The sequence below is a fragment of the Acanthopagrus latus genome, chromosome 10 (genome assembly GCF_904848185.1).
Source record: "Acanthopagrus latus isolate v.2019 chromosome 10, fAcaLat1.1, whole genome shotgun sequence".
In the NCBI taxonomy this organism is placed as follows: Eukaryota; Metazoa; Chordata; class Actinopteri; order Spariformes; family Sparidae; genus Acanthopagrus; species Acanthopagrus latus.
In genome coordinates this window covers 8170637-8197790 of record NC_051048.1, presented here as the reverse complement: position 1 = coordinate 8197790, position 27154 = coordinate 8170637, and the positions used below count along the sequence as shown (strand labels likewise).

The window sequence follows — 27154 nt, the reverse complement described above, 5'->3', positions numbered from 1 at the left end:
CTGCAGGTGTTTCCACAGAACAAAGAGCTTTTCTAGGTTTGTGATCGAGGGGAAGATCGTTTTGGCTCAGCGCTTCTTTGTGGAAAAGCTCTGGGATGCAACAGGAATGTTTTTTGTAATAGCTGTGAATTCGCTGTTGTTTAGACTACTAAGAGACTTGTTTGGACAACTTAAGTTATTTTGATCTTTTCATCTTTCTCTCCCCGTCTTTCACTGATTGTCTTGTATTTCTTATGTATAATTAAAAAAGCTGCTCGTCCTAATCCAAAAACATCAAAGCTACATCACATTCATTTTTGGAATACTGCATACAGCTCCTTGCCTATCTAATGGGATACAGTTCCTTGCCACGATAACATCTGTTTTTCTCTTGCAACTGAGAATTTTTATCAGATGACATTGTTTTGATCTGACAGGGATGTTCTCCACGTTTCCTGTTGAACATCCTGAGATCTGAGGAAAGACTCTGCAGGCATGCCACTGTCCACAACAGAGGGATCACCTGAGTGCCGCCTCGGACAACAAGCAGGCGCGTTCACTTCCAACTTAGCAAGAGGCTTTTGCCGCGTTCCTGTCATATCTGAGTCACCATTACTAACAGTTCCTTGCTTGCAAATAACATCACGTCAAGTCAAGACTGTGACTGGAAAACTAAGAATATTCAGCTAATAATAGACGCCGTTACATTGCATACAATACGACAAAGATCAGCTGAACCTGTTTCCTGCAGGTGAATCAGTACTGACCAGTAAAGCCGCCATCCGCGATGTTGAACATAAAGCGAGGTCGCTCAGTTGGAGGCTTCCCGTTACCCTTTGGCGCCTCCTCCTTCGCCACTTTGACTTCTTTCCCAGCATCCTTTTCACCCTTGACTTCCTCTGTTAGAAAGAAAAAATAGCAAAGATATTGTTTAGTAAAAAAATGCAGGTATTTGGCAGCATCGCATCAAAGACAGTGAGACGTACCTTTCTTCACGTCTGCCACCTCGGCCTTGTCCTTGGCATCTGTGACTTCTGTTGCTGTGGGTGTCTTTTCCTTCTCCTCGCTCGCTTTCTCTGCTTCTGCAGGAAAAAACATTTAAACTTACGCTTGCAAGGACTTCACCTGACTGACCTAACAAGTTTCTTTTCAGTGTTTGTACCTGATTTCTCTTCTTTGACCTCTGTGTCTTGCTTTGCATCTTCTTTGCTCTCCTCTTTCTTGTCCTCTGTTGATGGAGCATCAGACGTCTCTTTCTTCTCCTCCTCCTTCAGGTCGCCCTCTTCTTTGCCTTCAGTTTTCTGACCGGGCGACGCGCTCTGTGACGTCTCTTTTGTCAAAGAGGAGAGCTATGGAAAGGAGCGTAGAGGCCTCTATCACTCACATAAAGGCAGTTTGTTTCGTTTTGCAGTAAAAAAAAATCAGCTTTAATGGAACAGAGAAAAAAAAGCATCATTAAGTTATTAATCATAATTGATGAAAGCACATTTATTGAGTTTATTCAATGTACAGCTTATTCTACTTGTAGTTCATTTAACAGTCACAGACTCTTGTTTTTATACCTTTGTTGTAGACATTTTGCAATCAATGCCACATACTTTTTTTAAATTACAGTTTATAACATTTATTTCTGTTTTTCTACCTTACAGGCAGCCAATATTTCCCAGTGGTTTTCTAATTATAGAAAAATGCCACTATAATTCGGCTGAGAGCCTTAGAGATCAACCGATAAATTTTGCTCAGGGCTGTGGCGGATTTTTAGTGATCAAGGAGACTGATAACTGATATTTGGAACTGATAAACATTTGCAACTAAAATGAGCGCCATGAAATGTTTGTTGACTAGAGACAGAGAAAAGTGGGGTGCATCAGAGCCAAAGTAATGCAAAATGCTTAATATCAGACCTTATAATTGGTCGATCCATGGAAAGAATTGATTGTTTTAAGTCTGCATCGTTTGCCATGCAGTAACAATGTCTTTCTTCTTTTCAGTTGTGTATGAAAGTGAGCACAAAACATGACTAAACAGACAACAGCCTTGCAAACTTGTTGAATGTAAAGTGTATGAGATTTGTGGTGAAACACATCTAAAAAACACTTCAAGTATGTTTAAAGCTTTAAAGCACAAAATGTAGATGTTTTAGCTGTTAAATGTCCGTGTCCCACCTCCTCAGCATCTCCTGTCTTTTTGCCGTCCACCTCTTTCCCCTCGTCCCTCTCCTTCACTTTGTCAGATGGAGCCTCGCCTTCCTCTTTGTCCTCCTCCTTCTCCACCTCTTTTCCATTCTTTTCTAGCTTGTCTATTGGAGCGGGGGTCGCTGCACATGATGGGATAAATAAGCACAGAAATAAAACACGCATTTCTGTAGGCAGGTAGGGTTCAGCTCCGGTTTTATGTGCGACCCTTTAGATAAGAGTGCCCCCTGCTGGATCTGGTGAGTGCATGCTTGGTCACCTGGTTTGGAGGTGCAAGGTGTGTTATTATAGCTGGCATCGGGTGTGGGTGTGGCGGTCTTCGCGGCAGGAGAGGAGGCTCTGGAGGAGGTTTTGTCTATGCTGACCTCAGGCTTGAGCTCTGGAAGACTCCACCGCCCGTTGATGTGCTCGAACTCCTGGATCTGGACACAAAACACTCAGCGAAATAAAAAAGCTTGGCACGAGCTCGCTTTACCTAATACCACCTTATTTAAACTCACCACCCACATGCTCTGCTCGCCTGGCAGTGTATCATACATTCCGTCTGGCATAGATAGCAGATTAGGATGTCAGCAGGTTTCGACAAGTCGGACTGAAAACTGGATTGAAGATGTTTGGATAAATTGTAAGTAAACTGGCAAACACAGAGCAGTGGGGTAATCGGAACATCTTTCAAGATGTCAAGGTCGGTTTCCTCACTAGAAAAAGACCTCAAACATATTTTTAAGACTTTAAGACCTGACTGTCTTTGTGGTTTGTTCAATTTTTGACATCTTACTACTTCAGATGCGCCTCTAGGCCCCCAGTTAAAGCAATAATCCTGAAGCTTTTCATGAAAGCAAACCATGTCTTTGATACTATTTATGGTCAGAATTTCTTCAGCAATGTTCCTGCAGTTATCGTGCCTCTGTCTTCATTGGTGGTGGCGGAGTCTGCCATTCCTACACTGGATTCTCATCGCTGACCTACACTTTACAGACTCACAGGAAACAATGCAAGCAGGTAATCTAGAGCTGAAACAATGAATGGATTAGCTGTCAGCTCTTAAATCCATGACCAACCATTTTGATAATCTCTTCTAATTTATTAAAAACAAGCTAAAATCTCAGATTCCAGATTTCTAAACGTGAGGATTTCCTGTTTTTTTCACATTTTATAGTCTGAACAATTAATCAAGTAATCATGAAAAAATCATCTGCAGATTAATCAATCTGGAACGGTTTTTGTCTGACCTTCTTCTTGACGAGAGACATGACGCCGATCCTGGTGAGGACCGGCTGCCGACACAGTCCCTCCCTCGGCACGCCATCTGCGAATGTCTCGGCGCCATCGGCCACCGGCTCGCACAAGTGACGCATAAAGAGAGACACGTACGCCCTGGCAAAGACGACGGAGAAGAGAAAAAACATATGGTCAAAAAGTCAGATATAAATGGAGACAAATGATCTGTTTAATTTTAGTTTAGTTTTTTCTTACTTGAATTCTTTCTCAGTCTTGCCCCTGAGGTCTCTGACCAGCCACTGAGAGGCGAAAGCGTCCTGAGATGGCATCCCCCAACGCATCACTGCGTTCAGGAAAGCCTTTCTCTGGCGTGTGTTGAATCCCAGCACCTGTAAAAGCAAATCATAGTTCATTTTAGATCTTCCTGAGCAAAGCTGGCAGTATCTTTAAAGCCTGTTCAAATGTATCTGTGTATTGTCATTAATCTGGAAGACCTTGAATGAAAATGTCAGGATGGGAAAACATTTTTATTTCTCAATCTTCCCAAGGCCCTTTCTGAATACTTCTGACTGCCTAATAAAACTAAAATAAACTGTAAGTCCTCATTTGAACAATTCAGGCAGTTAAAATCACGTCGACTATCATCAGGATGATAAATGAGCTTGGAAGTGCTGCTGGAGATGTTACAGCTCTGCTGCCAGTCTCCAATTCGAGATTGTTAGATTGTTCGAAAATATATTGAAGAGTGCGAGTTCAACTTAAGACAGTTCTGACAGATTCCAGTAATATCACAATAAAATAAACCCACACAAAATGAGAGCGGAGCTGGTTCCAGAGAGTTGTACAAACCTCGAGGTTGCCTCCAACTCTGGCCAGAAGAGGAGGCAGAGGTTTATCCTTCTCATTCCTCAACTGGCGACGCGACTGCCTTCGACCTGCAGGTAACAGGAGTCTGTTTTAGGTTTCCTACGTTTCACAGACTTGTCTTGAAATGCACAGTTAGCCGATCACCAGAATGTCCAATAAAGAATGAAAAACTTCTGAAATGCTTCGAGCGTTTGACTCTGAAGCGGAGATGGATGGAGGTTTTTGCGTTTTTTGGCAATCCCACTTGTTCGCCTCTGCCAGGTGACTGTAACAACTAAATCAATTTCAACCTGTAATTCAACACAGACCCGACGAGTTTGTGTGCCCGTGCGTGTGTGTGTTTTACAGCAGTTCATGAGTTCGGCTTGATGTCTCTTTTTCATCATCTCTCCTTACCTTCTGGCCGATCATCAAAGTCCTCATCCTCCTCCTCGGAGCCCACTGAATACTCGGACTGGTTATCTGAAATGTCAGCATGCCACTCTGAAACAGCACATGGTGGTCTGTCAATAGGCCAGGCCCATTCACTTCCACTGTGCAAGCAATAACTCAAAAAACATAGTCTGAAATCCAACTATTTCTGCCGAGGAATTTTCATAAGATTAGAGTAATAAATCATTGCAGTAAATAAATGTTAGAAATCACTCTCAGGATGTGAAAGAGGATTTTTAAATCCAATCCCTTCCCTAAAAAAAATCCTCTTGTGCCACTGACATGATCCCAACACTGAGGTGTGATTGATATAAAACAACTCGCAGCTGTTTATTCAGCTTACTCCAGCTTTTTAAGTTTTCCAGATCCACACATTACCACCTCCTACCTTGGTCTTCCTGCGCAGCGTCGTTGTAGTTGACAGGCTTGCGGTTCCTCTTGCCTTTACCCAGTTTGCTCGCCAGGTCTTCCTGCTGCTGCTCGTAGTGATGCCGCAACAGTTTCTCCCAATAATCCGGATCCACGTTCTCCTCCTGTTTGATAATCTCCCGCTCGATCTCCTCGATCTGGTGCATCAGAGAGAACACACCAGAGTAAACTTTAACAAGGGTGCTAGATATTTTTTGATTTAAAAACTCCTCCTCTGTAGATTTTTAGTGATAATGTTTGACGTTTGAGTAAGACGTTTGTTACGTAAGTAAATGGTTTTTAAATCCAACTGTTAACATGTTTGTTATATTCTGACTATGTATGCTAAGTTGTTGCTGGAACAACTGGCAGAAGATTGCGGCTGACTGACTGTGGTAAACATTTGGCTGCCTGATCCAAACACAAAATGAAAAACACTCTGCCTGTAAGATCCATTTATGTCTGTAAATTCTGAAGTTCTGTTTTAGAAAACAAAAAGGGGGCAATTGTGTAGAGGCACAAATATCATTCATACTCTTTTCAATTTTCCATACTTATCCGGACCTGGAAATTACTAAAATCAAATTCCATACTTTTCCATACTTGGTGGGAACGCTGCTTTAAGTTAAAACCCTGATGGATGTCGTTTTCTTCCACAGAGGTCAAAGGTCCTGCAGGTAGCTTATAGGTAAACAATCGCCAACCTCAGAGAAATATATAATTTTTTTTAGAAGTTAAAGGTGCATTACGTAAGAATTGGCCACCTGTTGAATTCATACTCAACACAAACAGGGGGAAGCATGTCATAGCTGCTAAATGCAGCTTCCATTAGCTCGATGAGCCGTGCATCTTGGAGCTCAGACAACAGAATAGTGTTGGTTTTTATACAACTAACACAGGAACGAGCTGCTGCCATCTGGTTAGCATACTAACTTCAGTAGTTAAGTAATAGTCTAAATGTGGCTAAGTTTGTTTTTTTTGTATCATATAAACTGAATATCTCTGTGTAATGGGCGGAAAAGACAAATCAGAAAATAAGATGAACATTTTTTCACCCTTTTCAGGTTTTTCATAGTCCAAAGGATGAAAAGACGAATCAAAATAATTACAGATGGATAATAAAGATGATCATCAGTAGCAGCCTTAATCATAGAAGACCAAGGATAGCTGCAAACTGAATGCAGTTAAGCTGAATCCAACGAATGCTTGGTATTTTTGTTTAATAAAAAGTTTCATTAAAACATTTTATTGATAAAAGACTAATCGTTCCAGATCCAGTGTTGGGAAGATACAAACAGCTGCACTATAATTCAAAACAGACTGAGCTCAAGGACACTTCGACATGTGGACAAAAGCCACCGCCATAAAAAGTGAGGATTAGGCTTGAGCTGACATGTACTTGATTTGTGAACATGGATGTGAACGCACAAACAATCTGGGAGTCCCGCTGTCTACTTTATCTTCCACTCTGCACACTGCAATAAACCCCCTACTCCTCCATTCTTTATTCTTTTAAACATAAAATCCATCATGATAACATGCCCTTCACCTCCCTCTCACCTTATCCTCCTCTCGGACCATGTACTGGGCCACTTTAAAGGAGCTGAGGTACTCATTCATGTTCTGGACGTCCGAGTCGTCCGTGGCATCTTGGCTTCGGTCCAGCAGCCTCTCGATGGCGGTGCTGTCGTAGTGGATCACGCTGCCCTCGTCCTCAACTTTATCCCTCGAGCAGTTCTTCATACCTGCCACGCATGGAGTTAAGAAGTGGAGATGATTTGTCTTGTTCTTCCAGACAAATTTCACACGTATAGTTTTTCTTGTCAACCTACTGTATTGTCAATAAAACCACATAAGCCAAAACCACAATAAGCCAAGTCAGCGTGTTTGACAGAATAATTTCACCCGGGGCGGATCAGCCTGCCAACTCGTCTCTATTACAATCAATCCAACACCAACTCTGACCTCCAAATTCCCACATTATTACAATTTACTTGTGGCAAATCACCTTCCATTTCATCCTTGAAGAGCTCTTCTGTTCCAAACTTGAGGATGTCGTCCAGTTCCTGCTTGGTCATGGAGCCAGCTTTGGACCCCAGTCCTGGACGGACCACCAGGTGGGTCAGCATCATCTTCCTCTTGGCCACCTGGGTGATGCGCTCCTCCACGCTGGCTCGCGTGACGAAGCGGTAGATCATCACCTTGTTGGCCTGCCCGATTCGGTGGGCTCGACTGAACGCCTGGGCAGAGAGGGAGAAGACAGAAACATGAAGTGTGCGTCAAGTTGAATTTTTGTCTTTCCTCAGAGGCTGCCAGTCTATTGTACCTGTATGTCATTGTGAGGATTCCAGTCCGAGTCAAAGATGACGACTGTGTCAGCTGTAGCGAGGTTGATGCCCAAACCTCCAGCTCTGGTGGAGAGCAGGAAACAAAACTGACAAGCACCAGGAGCTGCAGACAGAAAGACAGACAGAGAATGATAGAAACACAGATAGACAGATCATTTTTCCTTGATGACATTTTTTTGCTTAAGTTATTGTTCCCATTTTACTTTGTCAGATTCATTTTCGTATAGCATGTTGCATTACTTCCTGTCTTTCTCTTGTTCTCCCTGCTGAATAGTTTCACCTGTTCTTGATTAGCCTCCTGTGTTTTGTCTCCCTCGGTCAGTGCGTCTGTTTTGTTCCCGGCGTCTCCTTGTGTTTTCTGGCCTCGTGTTTTTGGCTTCCGACTGTATTCCCTGAACCTCTTTTGTTTCTGGTATTTCTCTTTTGTCCTTTCTGGATTTGCCCCAGCCTGTTTTCAGTCAGCTCTGTTGCTTACATTTTCAACGTTGGAGTTTTAACTCCAGCTTCGTTACTAAAGCTTTCAAGGTGCACGTTTATCCTTTTTTTATTATCAGTAACCACACAGAAAAAAAATCCCCAAACACAAACTGACACTTTTGTGATAATGTTATTATCTGACAGTGGATTTTTAAAAATAGCTGCGGTACATTCAATACTACTTTCGAAAGCAGGTATCGTATCGTTTCAAGTACTTGCTACTGACAGGGTATCTAAATCTTTTTTTTAAAAGACTGATATCAGTAAGTTGACGTTCATTTGTACAACGACAAAGCTACATTTCCTCCATTCTTACAAGCAAATTTCTTCCCCTATTTCTGTTCTTGATCGGTGGGGGCTTGAATACTTGAATATTAATTTATATCAAAATACTATGTGCTTATTTTTTTGGTATTTCTAAAACGTCTGCACAACTATTTGAATTTTTTTAAAAATGTATTTGGGTCATAATGTAATTGCTCTTGTCTCTTACTAAAACTTCTTTGAGTCCAGTAAAGTTTTGTTTTTGGCTTTAATCTGCACTCATCTTTAAGCTGCTATTCATATTGTATAATTTAATGCCATCTGTTGCCAAAAAACTGCTTAGTAATCGGGCCAAGTTCCACATTCAAAAACAAACTCGGCATGCGACCCAGTGCTTCTTTTGCTTTGGAAGTCAGAGACATCAATAATTGTAGTGTCTTGTGTTACAGCTAAATAAATCTCTGTCACTTTGGCTTCGGTTCTAGCAACCGATTCTCATCCTGCTGCCTGACTCCCCATTATCTCTTGATATCAACTACTTGATCTTCCATCTGCTCGGCAAACAATGAAGTCTAAATTAAGGCCACAAAGCAAACAGCTATGCAGTTCTGCTACAGTATTTGCATTATGAGATCTCTTCATTAAAAATGTATTTCATCTCCTAATGGTTGGAGGTTTTCCATCTGAATTATTTCTGTTTTGTTGGTCCCAGTGCATAACCACGGGGAGATGATGCAGCGGAGGGAACTGCGAGAACCATCATCTTGTGAAAAAAATAGAGACTGAAGCTTCAAATATGCATTTTTTAATATTCTGGAGCCATGAGGCAACTAAGCAATCCTTTAGTTCATGAAGTTTAAAATTTTGTTTATCGCGCACTAGAGCACTTGAGAAACAGATAAATATCATTTTCATATCGTCTTTGCATTTACAAAAAGGCACCTCCTGTTGTGTCTTTTTTGCACTTCAGCAGCACAGCAGACAGTATCAGACAGAACTGTAGGTGTACGTAACAGAATAGAGTTCAGCTGATAAAACAACTGCTTGTCACAGTGTACACGTTTGCCTGTGTTGGGAGGAGGTGGAAACTTTTATTGTGAAGAAACAGGAAGTTCTGCTGAAGCTTGAAGTAGCTGTTTGGCATCTTTAAACAATGTTTTGGATTCAAATCAAGTGCACTGTGTATTTTCTAGGGGTCTCTAAATTAAAACCATATGCAGATGATGGCAGATGATGCTGTGTAGTAGTGTGGGATCATGGGAGTTGTTGTCTTCATGTTTAGAGGCAGACATTTTAAGTCACATTCACCAACTTCCTTCTTCACTGTCTGATGTATGATCTGGTGTTTCTCTGTAAGTTATGACAACAGGCAACCAAATGAACTTTGGCTTGAGTAAAATTAATGATTTCTCTGTAGGTACACAGCTCAACAAAACGGCGAACTTACTGCACCTTTAACGTCTGCACATGATCATCTCACCGTTGAAGCGGTCGATGGCTTCCTGTCTCAGCGCTCCTGTGATGCCTCCATCAATCCTTTCATACTTATAACCTTCATGGTCCAAGAAGTCTTCTAGTAAGTCCAACATTTTAGTCATCTATAAGGGGAGAAAAGACAGAAGGCTGTTCATGTGTCTGTCTCATGTATAATCTATTACCCACAGGCAGCTGGAATCCGTCTGCCGCTGAGCCTTCTGGAGGTGTCACGGGACTGATTTAACATCTGTGAAGACAGGTGTCCATCTGGTGTGTGAGTGAGTGTGTACCTGTGAGAAGACCAGTACTCGGTGCCCCTGATCTTTCAGTTTCCTCAGCATCTTCTGCAACAGCATCAGTTTCCCAGAGGCCTTAGTGAGGGCCGACCCCTCGTAAGCACCATTGGGGGTTTTTTGGGCTTCCTGCAAACACACACAAACAAACTCCATGAGGTAAATAATAGCACACAGGAAATTATTGTCGTCTGTATGCTGAGTTATATTTTTTTTACTTGCTGCACTGATAATATATTAATGAAAAATTATGTAATGTGTCATAAAAACAAATGAATGTAATTTTAACCATGCTTCATTATTTGAGTAAATATGATACAAAACAACTGAACATCACCACAAGGTGTCACCATTTTGTAATTTAGGAGTAATTCAAAGAAAAGGGTTTTGAAGTCAAACACTAACAAATAATTTAACTTTCTGTTTGATACAACTGAAGATAAATGATGTAGCACTGATTTTTGTTTTGTTTGCTCTCACCATGGAGGCGACAGGAAAGAGGTAGGGGTGGTTGCAGCACTTCTTTAGGTCCATCATGATGTTGAGCAGGGACACCTGGTTTCCTCCGCCTTTTGAGTTCAGAGCCTCAAAGTTCTTGGTCAGTATCAGCTTGTAGTATTTCCTGTATTGAAAAAACAAAGATAAACGAGCAGTGCCGCAGACATTAAACGTAAACCACGTGTGAAACGAAAACCACAATAAACTTCCTTCCTCTGTCACCTCTTCACCCTCCACTGCTCAATTCATGATGAGAATTTAAAAAATCTTGCACAGTTGCTCAGTAATTTCTCATGTATTACATGTCAGATTTATATTTTTCAATTAAAAAGACATTACAGGAATCAACCACTAAACATACAGGCTGCCCGGCTACAAAATGCAAGTATAAATATCAATATGAATCCCTTCAAACCATATCAGTGGCAAAGTGATTTAATAAATACATCCTCGTTCTTTCACATTGTGTGTACTGATGGTGATTCAAAAATCTATTTTTTGTAAATGTTTAGGATGACGACATTAAAATGACTATAAAAATCGAATACAAACTCAAATATCGTCATTGACTGTCACTGTTTCACTGTGTATCCTCACTATGTCTTGTGTCAGAAAATGTAGGCCAACAATGATGCTGCAGGATAAATATTAAATGTTAAACCCCTCCCGTGTGTCATACTTCTGCATAGGGCTCAGCTCCACTCTGACAATCAGCTCGGTCTTGGCGGGCATGTTCTTGAAGACGTCGGCCTTCAGCCTCCGCAGCATGTGGGGCCCCAGCAGGTCGTGGAGTTTCTTGATCTGGTCCTCCTTGGAGATGTCGGCAAACTCTTCCAGGAAGCCCTCAAGGTTACTGTACAGACAGACGGACTCAGTGACGGACTGGTGATACAGGTAATACTGACTTCTTGGCTCAAATTAGACATTAAGTGACATGTTCAAACACTCTTTATGCATCATTATTCTATTCTACTTGTGTATTTGTGTGAGAGGTCGTACTTGAAGCGGTTGGGTGTGAGGAAGTTGAGCAGGTGAAACAGCTCCTCTAGGTTATTCTGCAGAGGAGTTCCTGTCAGCAACAGCTTGTGGTCGATCTTATAGTCATTCAGGCGCCTGAAAAACTGCAAACACAAGTAAAGTTAACCTCTGTATAATACACCTGCAATTACTTTTACATACAACAACAGTCTTCTTTTTCTCACTGGATATAAAAGCAGAACAACATCAGAGATTAATTGTGGCTGTTGTTATCAACGTAGCGTCCATTTTAAAAGGGAGAATATAATATTTTAGCTTTAATCACATTTTTTGGGAGTTGGAACAACAAGGAAAGAAATAGGGTTAGCGGTTTTCCATAATTGTACTTTATTTTAATCCTAGATGGATCCTTGATAAAATAGCAAAATATTTTTGACTGTTGACCTGAAAAAAAAAAAAAAAAAAAGGTCTAATGTGAATCTATGATGGTGGTCCAACATATGAACCGTTTTGGGAACCTCTGATATATAGTGTTGCCATTACATAGTTTGTCCACCAGAGATTGCTGACAAGCACGTTTCAAATTTAAGGGCTCTTTATCAAAAATGTTACATATAAAATCATATAATAAGATTCTTTTAACTCAACTTTATGTCTCAGAAACACATTACTAACTTAATTGTACTTGAAAATTACATCATATAGGTAATTCATTCATCTGTATTATAAAACCAGTGACAGAGACCCAACAATAATCACCTATATTTCTCCAGAGTCACTCACCACAGCTTCACCACTCACACACACAGTAGCTTCAGTACCTTTGACTGGTTGTTCTTCAGACGGTGAGCCTCGTCCACCACCAGACAGGCCCAGTCGATGGACTTGAGCGCCGTCTGGTCAATGGTCACCAACTCGTAGGAGGTCAGCAGCACGTGGAATTTGATGGGAGCTTCTCTCTACAGGAAGGAAACTATATATTATATACAGAGATTTTATATTATGATAGTTAATATGTAATGTTTTGCTTGTGTACACACAATTCTCAACTGCAAACAAAGGTTTTGTATGAGATTTTAAAGGTTTTGATGGATTTAAGGATTTAATCTGGCAAAGGCATTTACAAGGAATGGTCAAATGTCCCTGAAGGGCTTCTGTAGGTGGTGATGAAAACATTTTGGCTGGGCAATGTGGTTTATCTATTTGGACTGTTAGGCATGATATCTAATCAAAACCATCAACTGTAATTCTTGAACTACATTTTGCCAAAACAATTTGATGATATAACAAGTCCGCTGAACATAAAGTGTTAAATTACCCCACAGCCCGAGAAAACACAAAATATTTTTTCCCTTTCCCGTCCACACACACCTCCCCTGTCTTCCCCTCACCCTCAGTTTGAAGGCCTTCTTCCCTCCTTTTACAGCTGTGTCATCAAATGAGAACTCGTTCTCTCTGATGATGGCTCTACTGTCCTTATCTCCCGTATACGTCACCACGTAGAAGTCGGGCGCCCACATCTCAAACTCCCTCTCCCAGTTGATGATGGTGGAGAGTGGAGCGCTGACCAGGAACGGACCCTTAGTGTGACCCTACGGTGGAAGGGAGGGATGAATAATTCATACAATCTGTCAGTACTGGCTTTAACAAGGAGGTGAAACAAGACAATAATATGACTGAGGGGCTCCAGTACCTCTTTGAAGAGTGAGTAAAGGAAGACGATGGTCTGGATGGTCTTGCCGAGGCCCATCTCATCAGCCAGGATGGTGTCTGTGCCCTGAGCCCAGGAAAACCGAAGCCAGTTCAGACCCTCCAGCTGGTACAGGTGCAGCGTCCCACCTGTTGCTGTGACGAAGTCTGGCTGTTCCTCGTATTTTATTGTCGGCTAAGAGAACAAAAGACAAGAGGACAAAGGAGAGATTTGGAAAAAAACGATTGGGACAGTAAATCTAATTTCTAATTGTAGTTATTCCAGCGTGAAAAGTTTTAACATTAGCAAGATTAGTATGTGTAATCATAAGCACATTTAAAACATAATAATTTCCTGTTCTTTTTTTAAATGGGGTTCTCCTTTAAAACATGATTGCACCAATGTACAAAGCTCAAAAAGTCAGCAAGGAGAAAACATGCATCTCGCAGTGAGAACTGGTATAAACTACAGACATGAAGAAAGCATCAATCCGATTTAATGATATTGAAACTGAAGCTACAGTTAACTCACATCAGTGACCGGTGAGGCAGGAGACTCCTCTTCACCCTCCTGGTTCTTGCTCCTCATCCTCCTGGGTTTGTCTGGGTCCTCTTTCATTATTGAGTCTCTGTTGGACAGCAAGGCATCACTGAGTCAATATCAAGCATGTAAACAAACAGGGTAAGACACAAGAGCACCTGTTGCTTGTGCCAGTCAAACATGTCTTTTGTTTTGTCAGTGGAGGTGATATGTTTCCTACAGGTCCTACCTGTGTCTCCAGTAGTTGCCCTTGTAAATTGCAAAGTCAGGGATATCCAGGTCATCTCTCTCCCAGGTACACTGATCATAGGTCAGGTCTCTCCATTTGACCAGGTAGTGGTACGTCCCCTTCTTATCCACACTGGCAGGAGACACATGCAGTACAGAGAGTGCTGGCAATATGCTGCTTGTTTTTCTACTCTTCTATGTTTTGATGAAAAAAATAGGAATGAAGAGTGAAAATCGTGGAAAAAAGAAAACATTTTATACAATAGTTTAACACCTTTGCCCCACTCTGTGTGTGATGACATCAACTCTAACTCGGAATATTCTATCCTTTCATTTATACACCCGCAAAATGTTAAATACTTTGGAAAATATTAAAGGTATAAACACCAAAAATACTAGCAAAAATCTCATAATTGTGCTCAACACTTTGATGCTTAAATGAAGCTTCCATGTTGAAGAATGTGGAAACAGTTTTAAGAGGAACACCGGTGTGTTTACACAATTCAATGACAATACACTCAGGAAATGAAGCCGAGAATAAGTAAGGAAATAGCATTTGACAAGACCAGACACTGCATGACCACACACAAACAGACTCCCTCACCTGTGGTTGATGATGCGGTGGATCATCATCCACTCAGGCTTGATGCCATATCTGTAGTACTTGTCTTCCAGGATGGCGTACTGGGGGTCCTTGGCCCTCCTCTTCTCGCTCTTTCCCACTCCATTCTCATCCTCCGCACCTGAACCATAATCAAGGCTTGGAGGTTCATCCATGTCAGTCTTCCTCTGGTAGTTTCTGTACATCACTGAGTGGAAGATCTCCAACTGGAAGGAAGAAGGTAGAAGATAATGATTTTTCTTCAGATCAGTCAGAAGCAGTGACTAGAAGTGATTATCTGCCAAGATTTGGAGCAATTCTCACTTGTTATTCATATCAAGTGTCTTTCTCTGCAGTATGTATTCTTTGAGGACATACTGTATAACAATTAAAGGTGCAATATAGAAGACAAATGTACCAAAACTAACAGAATGATAAGAAATAGTTGACATGCTAACCAACTAGCCAACCAACTAACCAAGTACCAACTTTGTACCTTAAGAGGTGATAGTCAGAAAGTAAACAACACTAACAGCACCACACTTAGCAGCGGCTAGTGGTTACTCTGGTGATTTGCTGCTTTCAGTTCTTAAATATTGCACCTTTAAAGACTGAAAAACTCCAAGTTTCCAAAATAGAAGAACAGACGGAGGATTAATAATTTTTTTGGCAATTGAGGAAGCACAGGATCAGTAGTTTCTGATATTTTTTGGATGGTGACCCATTAAAATAAAGTTAAATAAAGTAAAATACACCCTTACGTGAACACGAGTTGTGAGTACTTCAACTACAGTTATTTTCCATTTTGAATTGTTTCATTTGAAGGATTTTCAGATGCCTCAAGATTATTGATATTCCTCGCTTTGAACATCAGTTTATATCCATCCCTCCATTGATCTTTCCTGTCTCACCTGCAGCTCTGTAATCCAGGTACAGTGCCAGTAGGATTGTCCGGTCAACTTGACAAAGAACTCCCTCTCAGCTCTGCCCTTCATGGGTGGAGGCAGGGGGGCGTCCGGTGCGGCATCAGGAGCTGGAGGAACGGGGATGGGCGCTGGAGGTTCACCCCATCGCCAGTGGAGGATCTTCTGGACACGTCCTTTGATTGGCAGACACTAGCGGGGGAATACACTCACTAGTTAATCCTCAGAAGTCTGTACTGATCCAGCAGGCACACACTTGGAAAGGACTGAAACTATTTATTCAATCACACCACAGCTGACTCTGTTTGATACCTCTGTGCCTGACAAAGAGCCAGACACATTGTGCTTCTTCTAATGAAATGAAATATAGCCTTTAAAGGAAGGATTGCAAGACGCTGTGAGGCAAAATTATTGTTATTTGGACACACAGTGATACTTTGAAATTAGATAGCAACAGCAATTAAATAAAACAGAAGCTTCTCACTGTGCATCGTGGACACAGCCACTCTCCGTTGGGGATCTCTGGCAGCGGTGGGTTTAGACAGTGGATGTGGTAGGAGGAAGTGCAGGTGTCGCAGCACAACAGTTCGCCTCCATCTTTGCATACCCGACAGAACTCCATGTGGTCGTCATCCTCCTCCTCCGCCCCGGTGGGAACCCCGATCCCAACCTCTGATATCACCCTGTCCTCGCTGTCCTCCTCAAAATCCTCAAAGTCCTCGTCCTTGGCTTCCCACTGGATTCCCTCTTTTTCCTGCAAAGAAAACAAAACCGAAATTACAACTGACAGAATTAACAGTCACGGTGGGTCCAGGTAATGGCTGGGATTTCTTATTGACTTTGAGTGAAGCCTCAAGTGAAAATTAAGCTGACTGATGGCCAGACTTGAGTACAATAAACCTGCCTGTCACCTGTGGGTTCGTGGACTACTGTCTACACCACGAGTTTGGCATTGAAGTAGTCACCATCTTGTTTTTCGGAGCAAGAAGCAACCATGTTTGATCGAGCCAAAGGAGCTGGGGAGCATATGCATTACTACGCCTCTATCCTGATGGACAATCACAAGGTAGCCATGTCCTAAAGCATATCCCGCTTTATCATCTATTTTCCTCTAAATGGCACCATAAATAACAGAACAAACACGGTGCCGTGTTGAAGAAGACTTGTAGCTAACAAATGAGACCATAAAACTCACTCAGAGACTATTTACTCAGGTAATAAATCATTTTTATTTTAACCATTTTCTCATAAGCTTAAATACATTCTGACTTCTTCTTGAAACCAGCGGAGTTGCCCCCTTCTGTCCATTAGAAAGAATATACATTTAAGACAATTTTATGTTGCCTTCACTGTTAAGACCCGGAAGCTCCGTCCATATTTTAAATAGTCAACGATTCACTACCCATGTGTGCTAAATAATTCAAGTAGTGGGCAATGTTAAGCATATTTGTGGTGAGCTTTAGTTGTGCACCAACTTATATTTATCAGTAAGGTGTATGTGTGGGAAAAACAACATCGTGAAGGGACAAATTCAAGTCATAAAGCTCAAACTCTGGAGAATAATAAGTACTTCTCCTGCTTGCAGAATAAAACGTCTCCAACCCTTTTGCCAGCACATAATCTCCTGGGCACCTGATGAAGTTGAACACCTGAAAGCAACACATACTGTAGAACAACCCAAAGACCAGACCAATTCTCACAGTAGTCGCATCGCTTTCCAACAAAAAGATATATCTTCATAATAAACTGAGAGCTGCGATAATGCAGAAAGTTCTGCACATAGTGGCTTAAAAGACTGTCAGTGCCTTTGTTGAAGAGAAAAAGCCATTCACAGTGTCATGGTAACCCAAAAAATGAGCAGTGGGTTTTATTTGTGACATTACTGAATAGATCTACACCCTCAGCTCCACTTCAGGTATCTGTCTTTGTCTGGGCAGGACTGTGTCTGCCAGCTCTCCACTGAGACTCTCGACGCAGCTACAAAGCCTCTATTCATCATGTGCTCCAAGCAAGTAAAAACAAAACCACTTTTAACTGTTTTTTTTTCACTCAGGTTTGCCAAGTAGATGTGTTGCTTGCAGATAAATGAGGACGCTGAGCAGAAACATACAAAGAAAGCAGGAGCAGAGAGGTACTCACGCAGTGTGGACAGCTCCACTTGCCCTCGGGGGCCTTGTCCAGCTCGGGTTCTAGACAGACGAGGTGGTAAGCTCGAGGACAAGTGTCGCACAGGATGATCTCTCCACCCTGCTGACACACCTCGCAGTAGTCCTGGTGATCCGTCTCGTAGCCGTCTCCTTCCTCTTCGCCTGGGACTGGAGGGGCAAGACAACAAACACACCAAAACGTGACTGAAAACAGCAGATGGAAAACTGTACAAGCTCTGTCGGCTGCATTTTCAAAAATGTAATAGAACACAGGACCTGTCTATAAAATTATACTGAACATATGACAGGAAGTTGGTGCTTACTGGCAGTTTTCTTCTTCTTCTTGGCCGGCCGCCCTCGCTTGTTCTTCTTGACACGGCCGGAGCTGTCGGAGCGAACAGAGGAGCTGTGGACGCTCGAGTCCTCTTGCTCGGACTCATCCTCATCCATATCGTCGCTCTGACAGGGAACAAGGACGGGTCAAGGAAGAAGGTGAAACAACAATAATAAAAACAGATGAAAGAAGATGTAATTAAGACAAAGTGGGAGCACGCTGAGGCTTTGTACTCACTGAGCAGCTCTTCTTCCTCTTGGCACCTATAGGGGACAGTTTGATCCGAATGGGTGCCATCTTTTTAGCCTTTGCTGCGGCTTTTTTCTTGTCTGGGACTCGAGGACTTTTACTGCGCTTCTTATAGCCAGGGCCTGGATGGATAAGATCCAATAAAGTGTGTATGGCTAGTGTATTAGTGAAGGAGTATGGTTATCGTGTTATATCAGCATTGAAACCACAAGATAAGCACACAACAGCTGTTCACAAGACATTTGTTGTCTATTTATGTTTGCTTTACTGGATTACAAACAGGCAGGACCATCACTAAAGCCATAATGGTGCAGGAAAAGGAGTACTGACAACTGACCTTTGCCCTCTTTCGTCTTGGCCTTCCTGATCGGCGGAGGCTGCAGCGGTGGCTCCGGCGAGGCGGTTGCTGCAGAGACCTGCTCGGCGACAGCGATCGCGGCAGCCGCAGCAGCTGCTGCGACGGCAGCAGCATTGCCCTTGAAGGGGTTGTTGGAGCTGAATTCCCTCCACTTGGCCCCCAGGATGGTCATCATCTTTGACATTGGGATCTTGGGGTTCTTCTTGGCTATCATCGGCCTATGGACGAGATGGTTAGGATTACAAAAAAAATGTCTTTTCTGTTAAATTTTACCTGGCTATCTCAGGAATGGCTTGTATACAAAATCTGCAGTATTTGCAAGAAATACTGACATATCTGAACAACAGGGATTATGCAGCTGAGAAGAGTCTAGTGCTGTCTGACAGCCAAATAACTTCCCAACATATTCATGCTGTGGACATAATGTAACACTTCATGTTATCAGAGTCGGAGCAGGTATGAGTCAGCCACAGGGGCCGAGGCTCAGGCTGCCACTAACACACTGACAGCACTGCTACCTGAGAGGAACAACTATCTGCGATGATAAAGTCACAGCAGCCAGAGGACGACACAGGCAGGTAATAATACAGGTGCTGTTGTTTCTGTGTTAATACGCCGCCTGTAGTCTCATTGTGGACCCGTGTTGTGGAGGGTAGAGGAAGGCTGGTCTGGTTTTAATATGTACATATCATCACCATCAATTATAAATAAGAATAAGCTGTGTATGCTGTATATAGTCACGATGTATGCATGCATATACTGTACATATCCAACCACTTCTTCTATAGCAAGTAACCTTTTACATTAATAATTCAATATTTATCCCAGCACTCTTTGCTTGCTTCCATTATTGTATTCCTGTTTACGATTTACAGACAAAGTTTGACTGCAGCCCAACCTGTGCTGGATTTCTTTGGGCTGATGCTGATGCCAATATCAGGGAGGAAAAAATCAGACATCAAAAGACTGGCCAGTACATACAAAAAAAAATAAAAATAAAAATTGCACTGATCTTTTATATATGGTTATCAAACACTTCTAACGAGGCCGGATATTTTAATTAGACAGTAAACGTCATTGTTCGAAATGACAATAAACCTCATTTGGAATGTAACAGTTAGAGATTACCCCTGAACATCGTTTCTATGTTGTGTTCTGCAAAAGACATAGACATATATCAGTCGACATATCATTATTATTATTATCCAGGCTCTAATACAGAACTTGTATGTCGTTCTTCATGGTTGCATTTTATATAAAATCTATATTATCTATATTTTCACCTTCTTCCATACACCTCATAGATCTGTGTTCATTATACCTGTCTTTGTCAGCTTCATCGTCGTTGTTTTTCACTGTACGTTTATCGAGAGCAAGAAAAGAGAGATGAATGCGGATGTTTTTTCCCCCCTCCAATTGCAGAGAAAATAAAGTCTCTCCTTTAGTGGAATGAACACGTATCATTGTGTCTGCTCTTATCGTGATGGCTCACTGGCAGATGCCGACATACAATGCTTTTAAAAATGTACACATTCACGGGGGGAAAAAAAAAAAAAGACAGCTACTTGGTCTATCGTTCATGTCATGCTCTTACTTAAAGCATCATCTCATCAGCCTGTCGTATTGGCAGGCATGTACACTTCAAGCCCACTTGGCTTATATGGCAGATTCAGATTCTGAAATACATACTTTCAATAGGCAGAACATAACGAAGCACAAACCTCAGAACTAGTCATTTCTTGTGAGACTGCATTCACGTCAATCTTACATTACCGATAGCTCAGATGGTGATAACAGACTCAACATCTAAAACACCGGAAAACTTTTCTTGACTTCCTTCCTTCCAATCTATTTGAAAGGTTTCAAGCCACAACTGTCTCCTCTGAGCAGCTCACAGACTTCATTAACACCACATCGCACTACTTTAAAACTTGTGCTGACACGCAAAGCAAGCTCTTTTGACAAATGAGAATTTGAAGAATTGTGGCTAGAACGCCATCGCTGAGCCAACACGGCTTGCAGCCATCTGAACTTTCCTCAGGGACGAGGAACCTTTTCAGAAAACTTGATTCTCCTCCATCACAGGGACCAGGGTGTAAATTAAAATCTGGGACATGATTCTATCTCCCAAAAAGTCTCTGCTTAGGAAATTACGAAACTCTTAACATTGTTTTTTTTTGTTTTTTTTTTAGCTTCGACAGATGTTTCGTGATGTTTGCCAGCAGTCCACAACAACACCACGTACAAACAAGGCAGTTCAGTACCTCATGAACTGGCTGAAGGCTTTATAGTTCGTGAGCTCCCTGTAGTCCTCCTCCGTGAAGGTATGATCAACATCCTCCAGGCCCCACTCCTTCGCCAGCTGGGCCGAGGTCTTCTGCTCTATCGGTTGCTGAGGAGATAATAAGAACAGAGAGATAACAGATCAAATAAGGCTGGACGGACTGGGAGATAAGGCTATTTTTAGACTATGTCACAACACACAACCAGCACAAGGCAACACTTGACTTGAGGAGCTTTACCTTTGTCGTTTCCTCCTGACTGCTGTCTCGATCCCCGTCTTCTTTTTTCTTCTTCTTGGTTTTCTTCTCTTTCCTTTCTTTATGTTTCTTCTTTTTCTTCTTCTCTCCGGAGCCATAATCGCTGGCGATGCTGTCCGAGTTCTCGCCATAGTCCCTCTCTCTGTCCGAATCTCTGTCTACATCGCTTTCCTGGAGGAAAAGACAAGAGAGGATGATATCAAATAAATAAATACATAACAAAAGATGGTGTGATGTGGTCAGGGGAGAAAAATCAAAAGCATATCAGATTAACAAACTTACAAGCTTCTTCCGTTTCTTTGTTTTGGCAGGCTTCCCCTCCTTCTCTTTCTTCTTTGCCTCCTTCTTTTTCTTCGGCCGCCCTTTCTTCCTGGATGGGACCTCTCTGTCCGATATCTCTGGCGGCTCCTCTAGAAGGGGTGGGAGGGAGAGCGAAAGATTGAAGCGTGGAAGAAAGACAGCTATCAGAATCAGATGAACAATAATCTTCTCAACGCCCGGCTAATCCCCGACGAACATAATTACGCGCAACAAAAGCTGCATTATGGCCACGGTGGCTTCGGTCGACCTCTGACCTCGCCTGAATTGCAACATATGCTACGTTAGATACAGTTTGTCAGGGGGCTGTAAGTAGATTTGACAGCTGGTGTTTGTGGTTACATAGCATGCGGGTAATTGGTTTAGTGTGAGCACCTTGATAAACAAACTTTCCCTGGTGTTTTGTTTAGTTTTTTGGCTGAAGGGCACGATACACATATCACATATAAACCTGGTGTTAGTGTGTTTTTTTAAAACTTTTGATGTAGGGAAAGAGACATCCGGGTGTAAAACCTCCTCCCCCCTCACTGTCATATCATAGAGGACTCTCAGCCACACTCCATCTAAAATACATGACTGTACCTCCGCTTTCAGACAGCAAATGATGTGAAAATATCAGGCCAGTTATTCCCCACGGCTCCTGTGCAATATCACAACCACCGGGAAAGCAATTTAACCTGCAACCTGACCTGGCTTGAAGTAGAAAAAGGAGAAGTACTCAGAGACACAAGAGGAGCAGCAGCAGCAGCAGCCTGTTCTTCAAAAGGACAAAATGCAGCAAAGCATTAAAGCATGACCGAAACACGGGCTGCGGTCTCCGCCATGCGACCAGCAGTCTGCTTGATAGGCTGTGTTTTGTCGGTTTTTATTGTCTGTCTGCCTTTTGTTGGTGAGCGCTCCCGACAGCACTAGCACCAGCAGCAACAGCAGCAGCAGCCCCCCACCACCAATTCCTCCTCCACCTCCTCCTCCTCTTCCTCACTCCCACCCCGTCCAAACAACCCTTCGCTGCTTCCCGCGTATCCGTGCAGCGCGCAGCCGCCGAAGACACGCCGGGGGCGGCGGCAGCACGCACGCGGGGCTCGGTGATTCAGAGGCCGCCAGCGGGACGGTGCAGTGAACTGGAACGACTTCCTTCTCTTTCTCTCTTTTTTTCCCCTCCTCCGCTGTGTAATTCCCACACCGGGACCCACGACCACCTCTAGCAGAGGTCGTGAGGGGGTTAAGTTCATCGTCTGGAAGCCCCGACACTAATTTATCCGTCTGGCACGGCATGGCGGCGGGTCCGGAGTCGAGCTAATTAGGACTAAAGACAATGCACTGGTTTACCATGTAGAAAATGACACTTTTCTATCTCGAGTTAGCTCGTATTCCCCCCCCCCCCCCCCAACATGACATCCGCACTGTGACTTTAAAAGTGTCCCCCTGACATCTGCATTGCATCCAGAACCGAATTCTCGCAGTTATTATAAACCTTGTATGACTAAACTGCAACACTGAGGGCTTGCTGCACCGCTATTTTTGACTTGTGCCGTTGCAGTGTGGTTAACCAGCCACTATTTGTGCACCCCCTTTTTTTTTTTTTTTTTTTACTTTCACTGCAAAAAAAACAAAACAAAACAAAAAAACATACATGCAGCTCCGTGACAGAAACTTCCAGAATGTCAGATAGCATATGCAGTCAGTCATGTCCTGACAGGGTCAATGCTGCACATTTGGCTGCTGCAGGGGAAGCAACTCTTCCTGCGCCGAGGATTAGAAGACAGTCAGCATAAAACACGTAATGAACATTAGTCGGATAATTATGCTAAGCTATCGGGGGGAGCTAAAACAAGTCACACCTTCCTGGCCTGTAAGTGAGCAGCATGCAGCAGCAGCGGCGGCGGCAGTGTCCTATTTTGACCTGTCATGGAGACAATGGGGCAGTGGGGGCAAGTTTCAGCCTCACGCCTCGATTTTCACACGAGCCCACACACAGCGAGATAAACACGCGCCATCTCCTCCCGAGACGGGTATCAAATATATGTAGCCTCCGGCCAGAAGAGAGGACTCCATGTTTATTATGCCAGCCTGTCTTACCCTTCAGGCTCGACCTCATTACCCCGAGCTCATCTCCCCCCCCTCCCCAACCCCTGTCATGTCACGTCTGGGAGCTGTCAAACCAGGGAGGGGGGGATTTAAGAGACAAACAACTTTTCTCCTTCTCTTCCTTTTTTTTTTTTTTTTATTGTTGTGTGTGTGGAGGAGTGAGCAAAACGAGGATGCGACGGAGAAGGGGGGGAGAGAAAAAAAAAAGCAGCGGTGGCAAGTTGGGTTAAAGTTTGTTGGGATGGCGCTTTGAAAGAGGAGGAAGTGGAGTCAGGGAGAAAATGTAGCCCGCAACAACATAGAAACACATGCCGGTTGTGGATTTTTTTTTTGTTCTTGTTTTGTATTGGGGGGGTGGTTGGTGGCGGCATTCTGAGTTTGTTTTTTGTTTTTTTTAAAGCTTGTTCTGTTGTAGCTGCAAATATGGCACCCAGGTGCGACAACTACAAGGATGTATGGCGGGTTTAAGGTGGTGTAACGTGTCTGTTTTTTGTTTTTTTTTTAAAAAACAATTTTGGGGGAAAACCACGACTTTTAAGTTGTATTCTGCACGCGCGTACTCGACTCGTCCTCGCTTCTCTCCTACTGTACCGAACCGGACCGGGACAAGCTCCAATCCGGGGGTCACAAACTGCGGGCTCCGACGTGCCCTTTCTCCACATTTTACCCGCTTGTAAGTGTGTTTTTTATATTTCGGAAGGCGCGCTCCCGACTTGTCCGCCAGTTTTTTCTTTTCTTTTTTTTTCTTCTCCTCTCTCCTGTTTTACTGTACCTGGCGCGGCTGGTGTTGCAGTTTCCCGAGGCGCCGCCGGCGAGTTTATGTCGCTTGCGTTCTCGTCTAGGTCTCCGTCGTCGTCGTCTTCTTCATCAAAATCTCCTCCCTCGGAATTAACCACCATGCCCTCGTCTTCCTCACAGGACCGGAGAGGCGAGGACATTATACTCCTGTCATTGGATCCGTCCTTGTGCGCAAAAAAAGCGTAATCTTGCGCGAATGTGTGATATTTATTTAATATTCAAATCGGCACAGAAAAAAGTGGGGGGCGTTTTGAAATATTTTACACTAGGCAGAGCAACAAAGATGGCCGCCCTCTTATATTTATTTTTTAACAACCCCCCCAATAAGAAAAAAAAAAAAATCCCCTTACATAAAAAATGGCTGACTATATTATTTCAGAACGCACCCCCCTCCTCCTTTCTCTATCTCTCTCCGTCTCTCCTTCTCCCTCCGCTCGCGCCCCCTCCCTCCTCAAAAAACGTACACATTGTTACCAGAGAAAAAAGGGGTGTGTGACTGCATGTAAGTTACATTGTTAGTTGTTTGTTTCTTTTCTGTCTGCCCCCCCTTCCCACCCACACACCATCCAACACCACCCGCCGCCACCACCACTAGCCCCCTCCTCTCTTTTTTTTCTCTCTCTCCCCCCTCCACCCCTCTTTTTTTCATTTCTTTCTCTCTCTCTCTCTCTGTCTCTCTCTCTTTCCCCCCAAGTCCGGATCAGTCACGAAGCCGACACACTTGCCTCGGTGTCACTGTCACTTTTTTGTTGTTGTTGTGAGATCACACGCAACAACTCTCGCTTTCCGCCCTGCATTGCAGAGCCCCGACACAAATCTATCAAATATGGCCACCTTATACTCTCCGGAGCCCCCACCGTCGTATGAAAAAAAGTATTTTGGAGCAGCGGCAGCAGCAGCAGCGCGCGTGCGTGCGTGCGTGTGTGTGTGAGCGCGCCTGTGTTTGAGTGCTGGGGAGGGATCGAGAGAGGGGGGTTGGGAAAATCTGCCGCAGCCATGCCCAGACTTACATCAGATTGTATTGCTTAAAAATTAACTACTTGTGGTGGGGATGAAAACAATTGTGAATGTGCACACTGTAACCCCCACGTCATGAGGCATCATATTAAACAGCTCAGAGAGCACAATCCGGCTCTGACACAGAGGTTTGCAACCAAACACAAGCCCTTTTTTTAATTTTTTTTTTTTTTTGTATTCTGCTCTCACTGTGAAATCACCAGCAAAGCAGGCTGTGTCATCTGGATGGCAGTAAGGCCATGGGAATCCCTGCCGTCCCAATCCAGCCCCTACCACCCCCCCTCAGTGGCTGCTCAGGGCACTTTTGTTTTGACAAAAGGAATTTTTGATTTGCCTCTCACATTCGAAAAAACCTTGCAGCAGAGTAACAGGGGTCAGACAGGAGGAACTGGCACAGCTGCCCGGAGAGAATATGAAGAGTGAAATGTCAGAGATAAGAAAAATAAGGCCATGTGGTTAAAATGAACGTGTTTTAACACTTCACACAGTCTCGGTTTAATTGCATTTAGTACATTTTATTGCATAAAAAGCAGCGAAGCATTCCGATTTTATTCCCTTAATGCCAAAAATGCCCATTTATTGGTTACTGAGAGGCCTTTAAAGCCACGAATCGCTGGAGTATCTCGGTGTCTTCGGTCACAGACGATAACACGCTCTTCATTTCATTCGCCTCAGCTGAAGGTTCAGTCCTGACCTTGGAAATGTTGTAGAAAATCTTATTTGCTAGGACCTTCTGGAGCTTTTTTTTTTTTTTAAATTACACTTAACCTTTGCAAGATGTTTTTCTGTGCTGACTTTTTGACTACCGTTTCATGTCTTAGAGGTTCATTCATTTCACTGAAGACAAAATGACAAACCACAGTTGGAAATACACAAGTTAAACAATACAAGTTGATTAAAAATGGCTGAATTCTATTTGGTTGCTTCAGTTTCAGGGTCGTCGTGTTGGATCACTCTCATGGCTTACTGGGACACTTGAGGTTGAAAGGCGCAATTGTTGATTACCTTGCAAATAATGTGCTTTTCTTTGACAATATACATCATACTGTCTGCTGTGACAAAGGTGTGTTGTTGAGGGAGAAATGGAAATAAACGTGTCTTTCCTTTAACATGCACACACAATGCATGCAAGGGCCTCGGCTACTTTTTACAGTGTTGTTATGTCGGCACAGTCACTGCATCATCGGCTAATCGGTCGTGGAGCAAAACTTAGCCAGCAATTCAACGAGCCTCAACTCAGAAGTATTTTTAACAGACTTTCTTAATTTCAAAGATGATTATGCAGTTCAAAATGCTGTCGCAAGTTGCAGCTGCTCTGCTGTTTGACTAAGAATAAACCAAAGTCTTGGAATACTTTTACACACAAACAAAAATGTAAGTATGTAAAAATATGCAAAGTGAAAAGACGGGAGAAAAAGGGAAAGAGAGCAGTGAGTGTATGTGACAGAAGAGGCCTGGGTTGAACCCCCCCATGGCACCCTGAGCACACGGCTGACAGCCCGGCCTCCCCCCTCCTCACCGCCACAACATGTGTGAGGCATCAGCGCGTGTTATCTGTTACGCCGTCAGCTGCTCCAATAACTGGAGCTCATGTAAACCAGAATCTCAATTATGCCTCCTCCTCTGCTGTGCACACACTCCTCTGCTTCTCTCTGTGTCTGCAACAGGTGCCTGAACCTGCTCCGGCGTGGCTCTCACCCACCCCCTCCCCTCCCCCCCCCAGCACCCACAGCACCCCACAAATGACAAGACAGGAATTTGTTAGCGTCTGATCCCACGGCCACATCTGCCAGGAGAGAGACACGCTGCAATGCAAGACACGCTGCCAGGGAGGGGATGTGTGTGTGTGTGTGTGTGTGTGTGTGTGTGTGTGTGTGTGTGTGTGTG

At 43.3% G+C, this 27154-nt stretch overlaps 1 protein-coding gene across 3 annotated transcripts in view; it reads right to left on the bottom strand.

Moving 5' to 3' along the window:
- Nucleotides 1–24659, bottom strand: part of chd3 (chromodomain helicase DNA binding protein 3) — a 41672-nt gene extending 17013 nt beyond the window's left edge. The window contains exons 1-34 of one of the 3 annotated variants that reach the window (XM_037111072.1): nt 24225–24659; nt 21329–21456; nt 21029–21217; nt 20771–20898; nt 18486–18724; nt 18137–18270; nt 17889–18024; nt 17558–17733; nt 15903–16172; nt 15407–15610; nt 14499–14722; nt 13896–14027; nt 13658–13754; nt 13130–13321; nt 12828–13028; nt 12258–12395; nt 11458–11579; nt 11138–11311; nt 10441–10582; nt 9958–10089; nt 9672–9789; nt 7429–7553; nt 7111–7342; nt 6663–6847; nt 5083–5260; nt 4659–4724; nt 4245–4330; nt 3651–3784; nt 3407–3551; nt 2434–2596; nt 2145–2296; nt 1142–1328; nt 966–1061; nt 747–878 (exon numbers count right to left, since the gene is read on the bottom strand). In XM_037111072.1, the coding sequence (XP_036966967.1) occupies nt 747–878; nt 966–1061; nt 1142–1328; nt 2145–2296; nt 2434–2596; nt 3407–3551; nt 3651–3784; nt 4245–4330; nt 4659–4724; nt 5083–5260; nt 6663–6847; nt 7111–7342; nt 7429–7553; nt 9672–9789; nt 9958–10089; nt 10441–10582; nt 11138–11311; nt 11458–11579; nt 12258–12395; nt 12828–13028; nt 13130–13321; nt 13658–13754; nt 13896–14027; nt 14499–14722; nt 15407–15610; nt 15903–16172; nt 17558–17733; nt 17889–18024; nt 18137–18270; nt 18486–18724; nt 20771–20898; nt 21029–21217; nt 21329–21456; nt 24225–24390 (5323 nt within the window). In that variant the 5' untranslated portion in view covers nt 24391–24659. Of the gene's footprint in view, nt 1–746; nt 879–965; nt 1062–1141; nt 1329–2144; nt 2297–2433; nt 2597–3406; nt 3552–3650; nt 3785–4244; nt 4331–4658; nt 4746–5082; nt 5261–6662; nt 6848–7110; nt 7343–7428; nt 7554–9671; nt 9790–9957; nt 10090–10440; nt 10583–11137; nt 11312–11457; nt 11580–12257; nt 12396–12827; nt 13029–13129; nt 13322–13657; nt 13755–13895; nt 14028–14498; nt 14723–15406; nt 15611–15902; nt 16173–17557; nt 17734–17888; nt 18025–18136; nt 18271–18485; nt 18725–20770; nt 20899–21028; nt 21218–21328; nt 21457–24224 lie in introns of all 3 variants that reach the window. The other 2 variants (XM_037111071.1, XM_037111073.1) reach the window with 2 other exon arrangements.
- Between the last annotated feature and the right edge of the window lie 2495 nt (nt 24660–27154).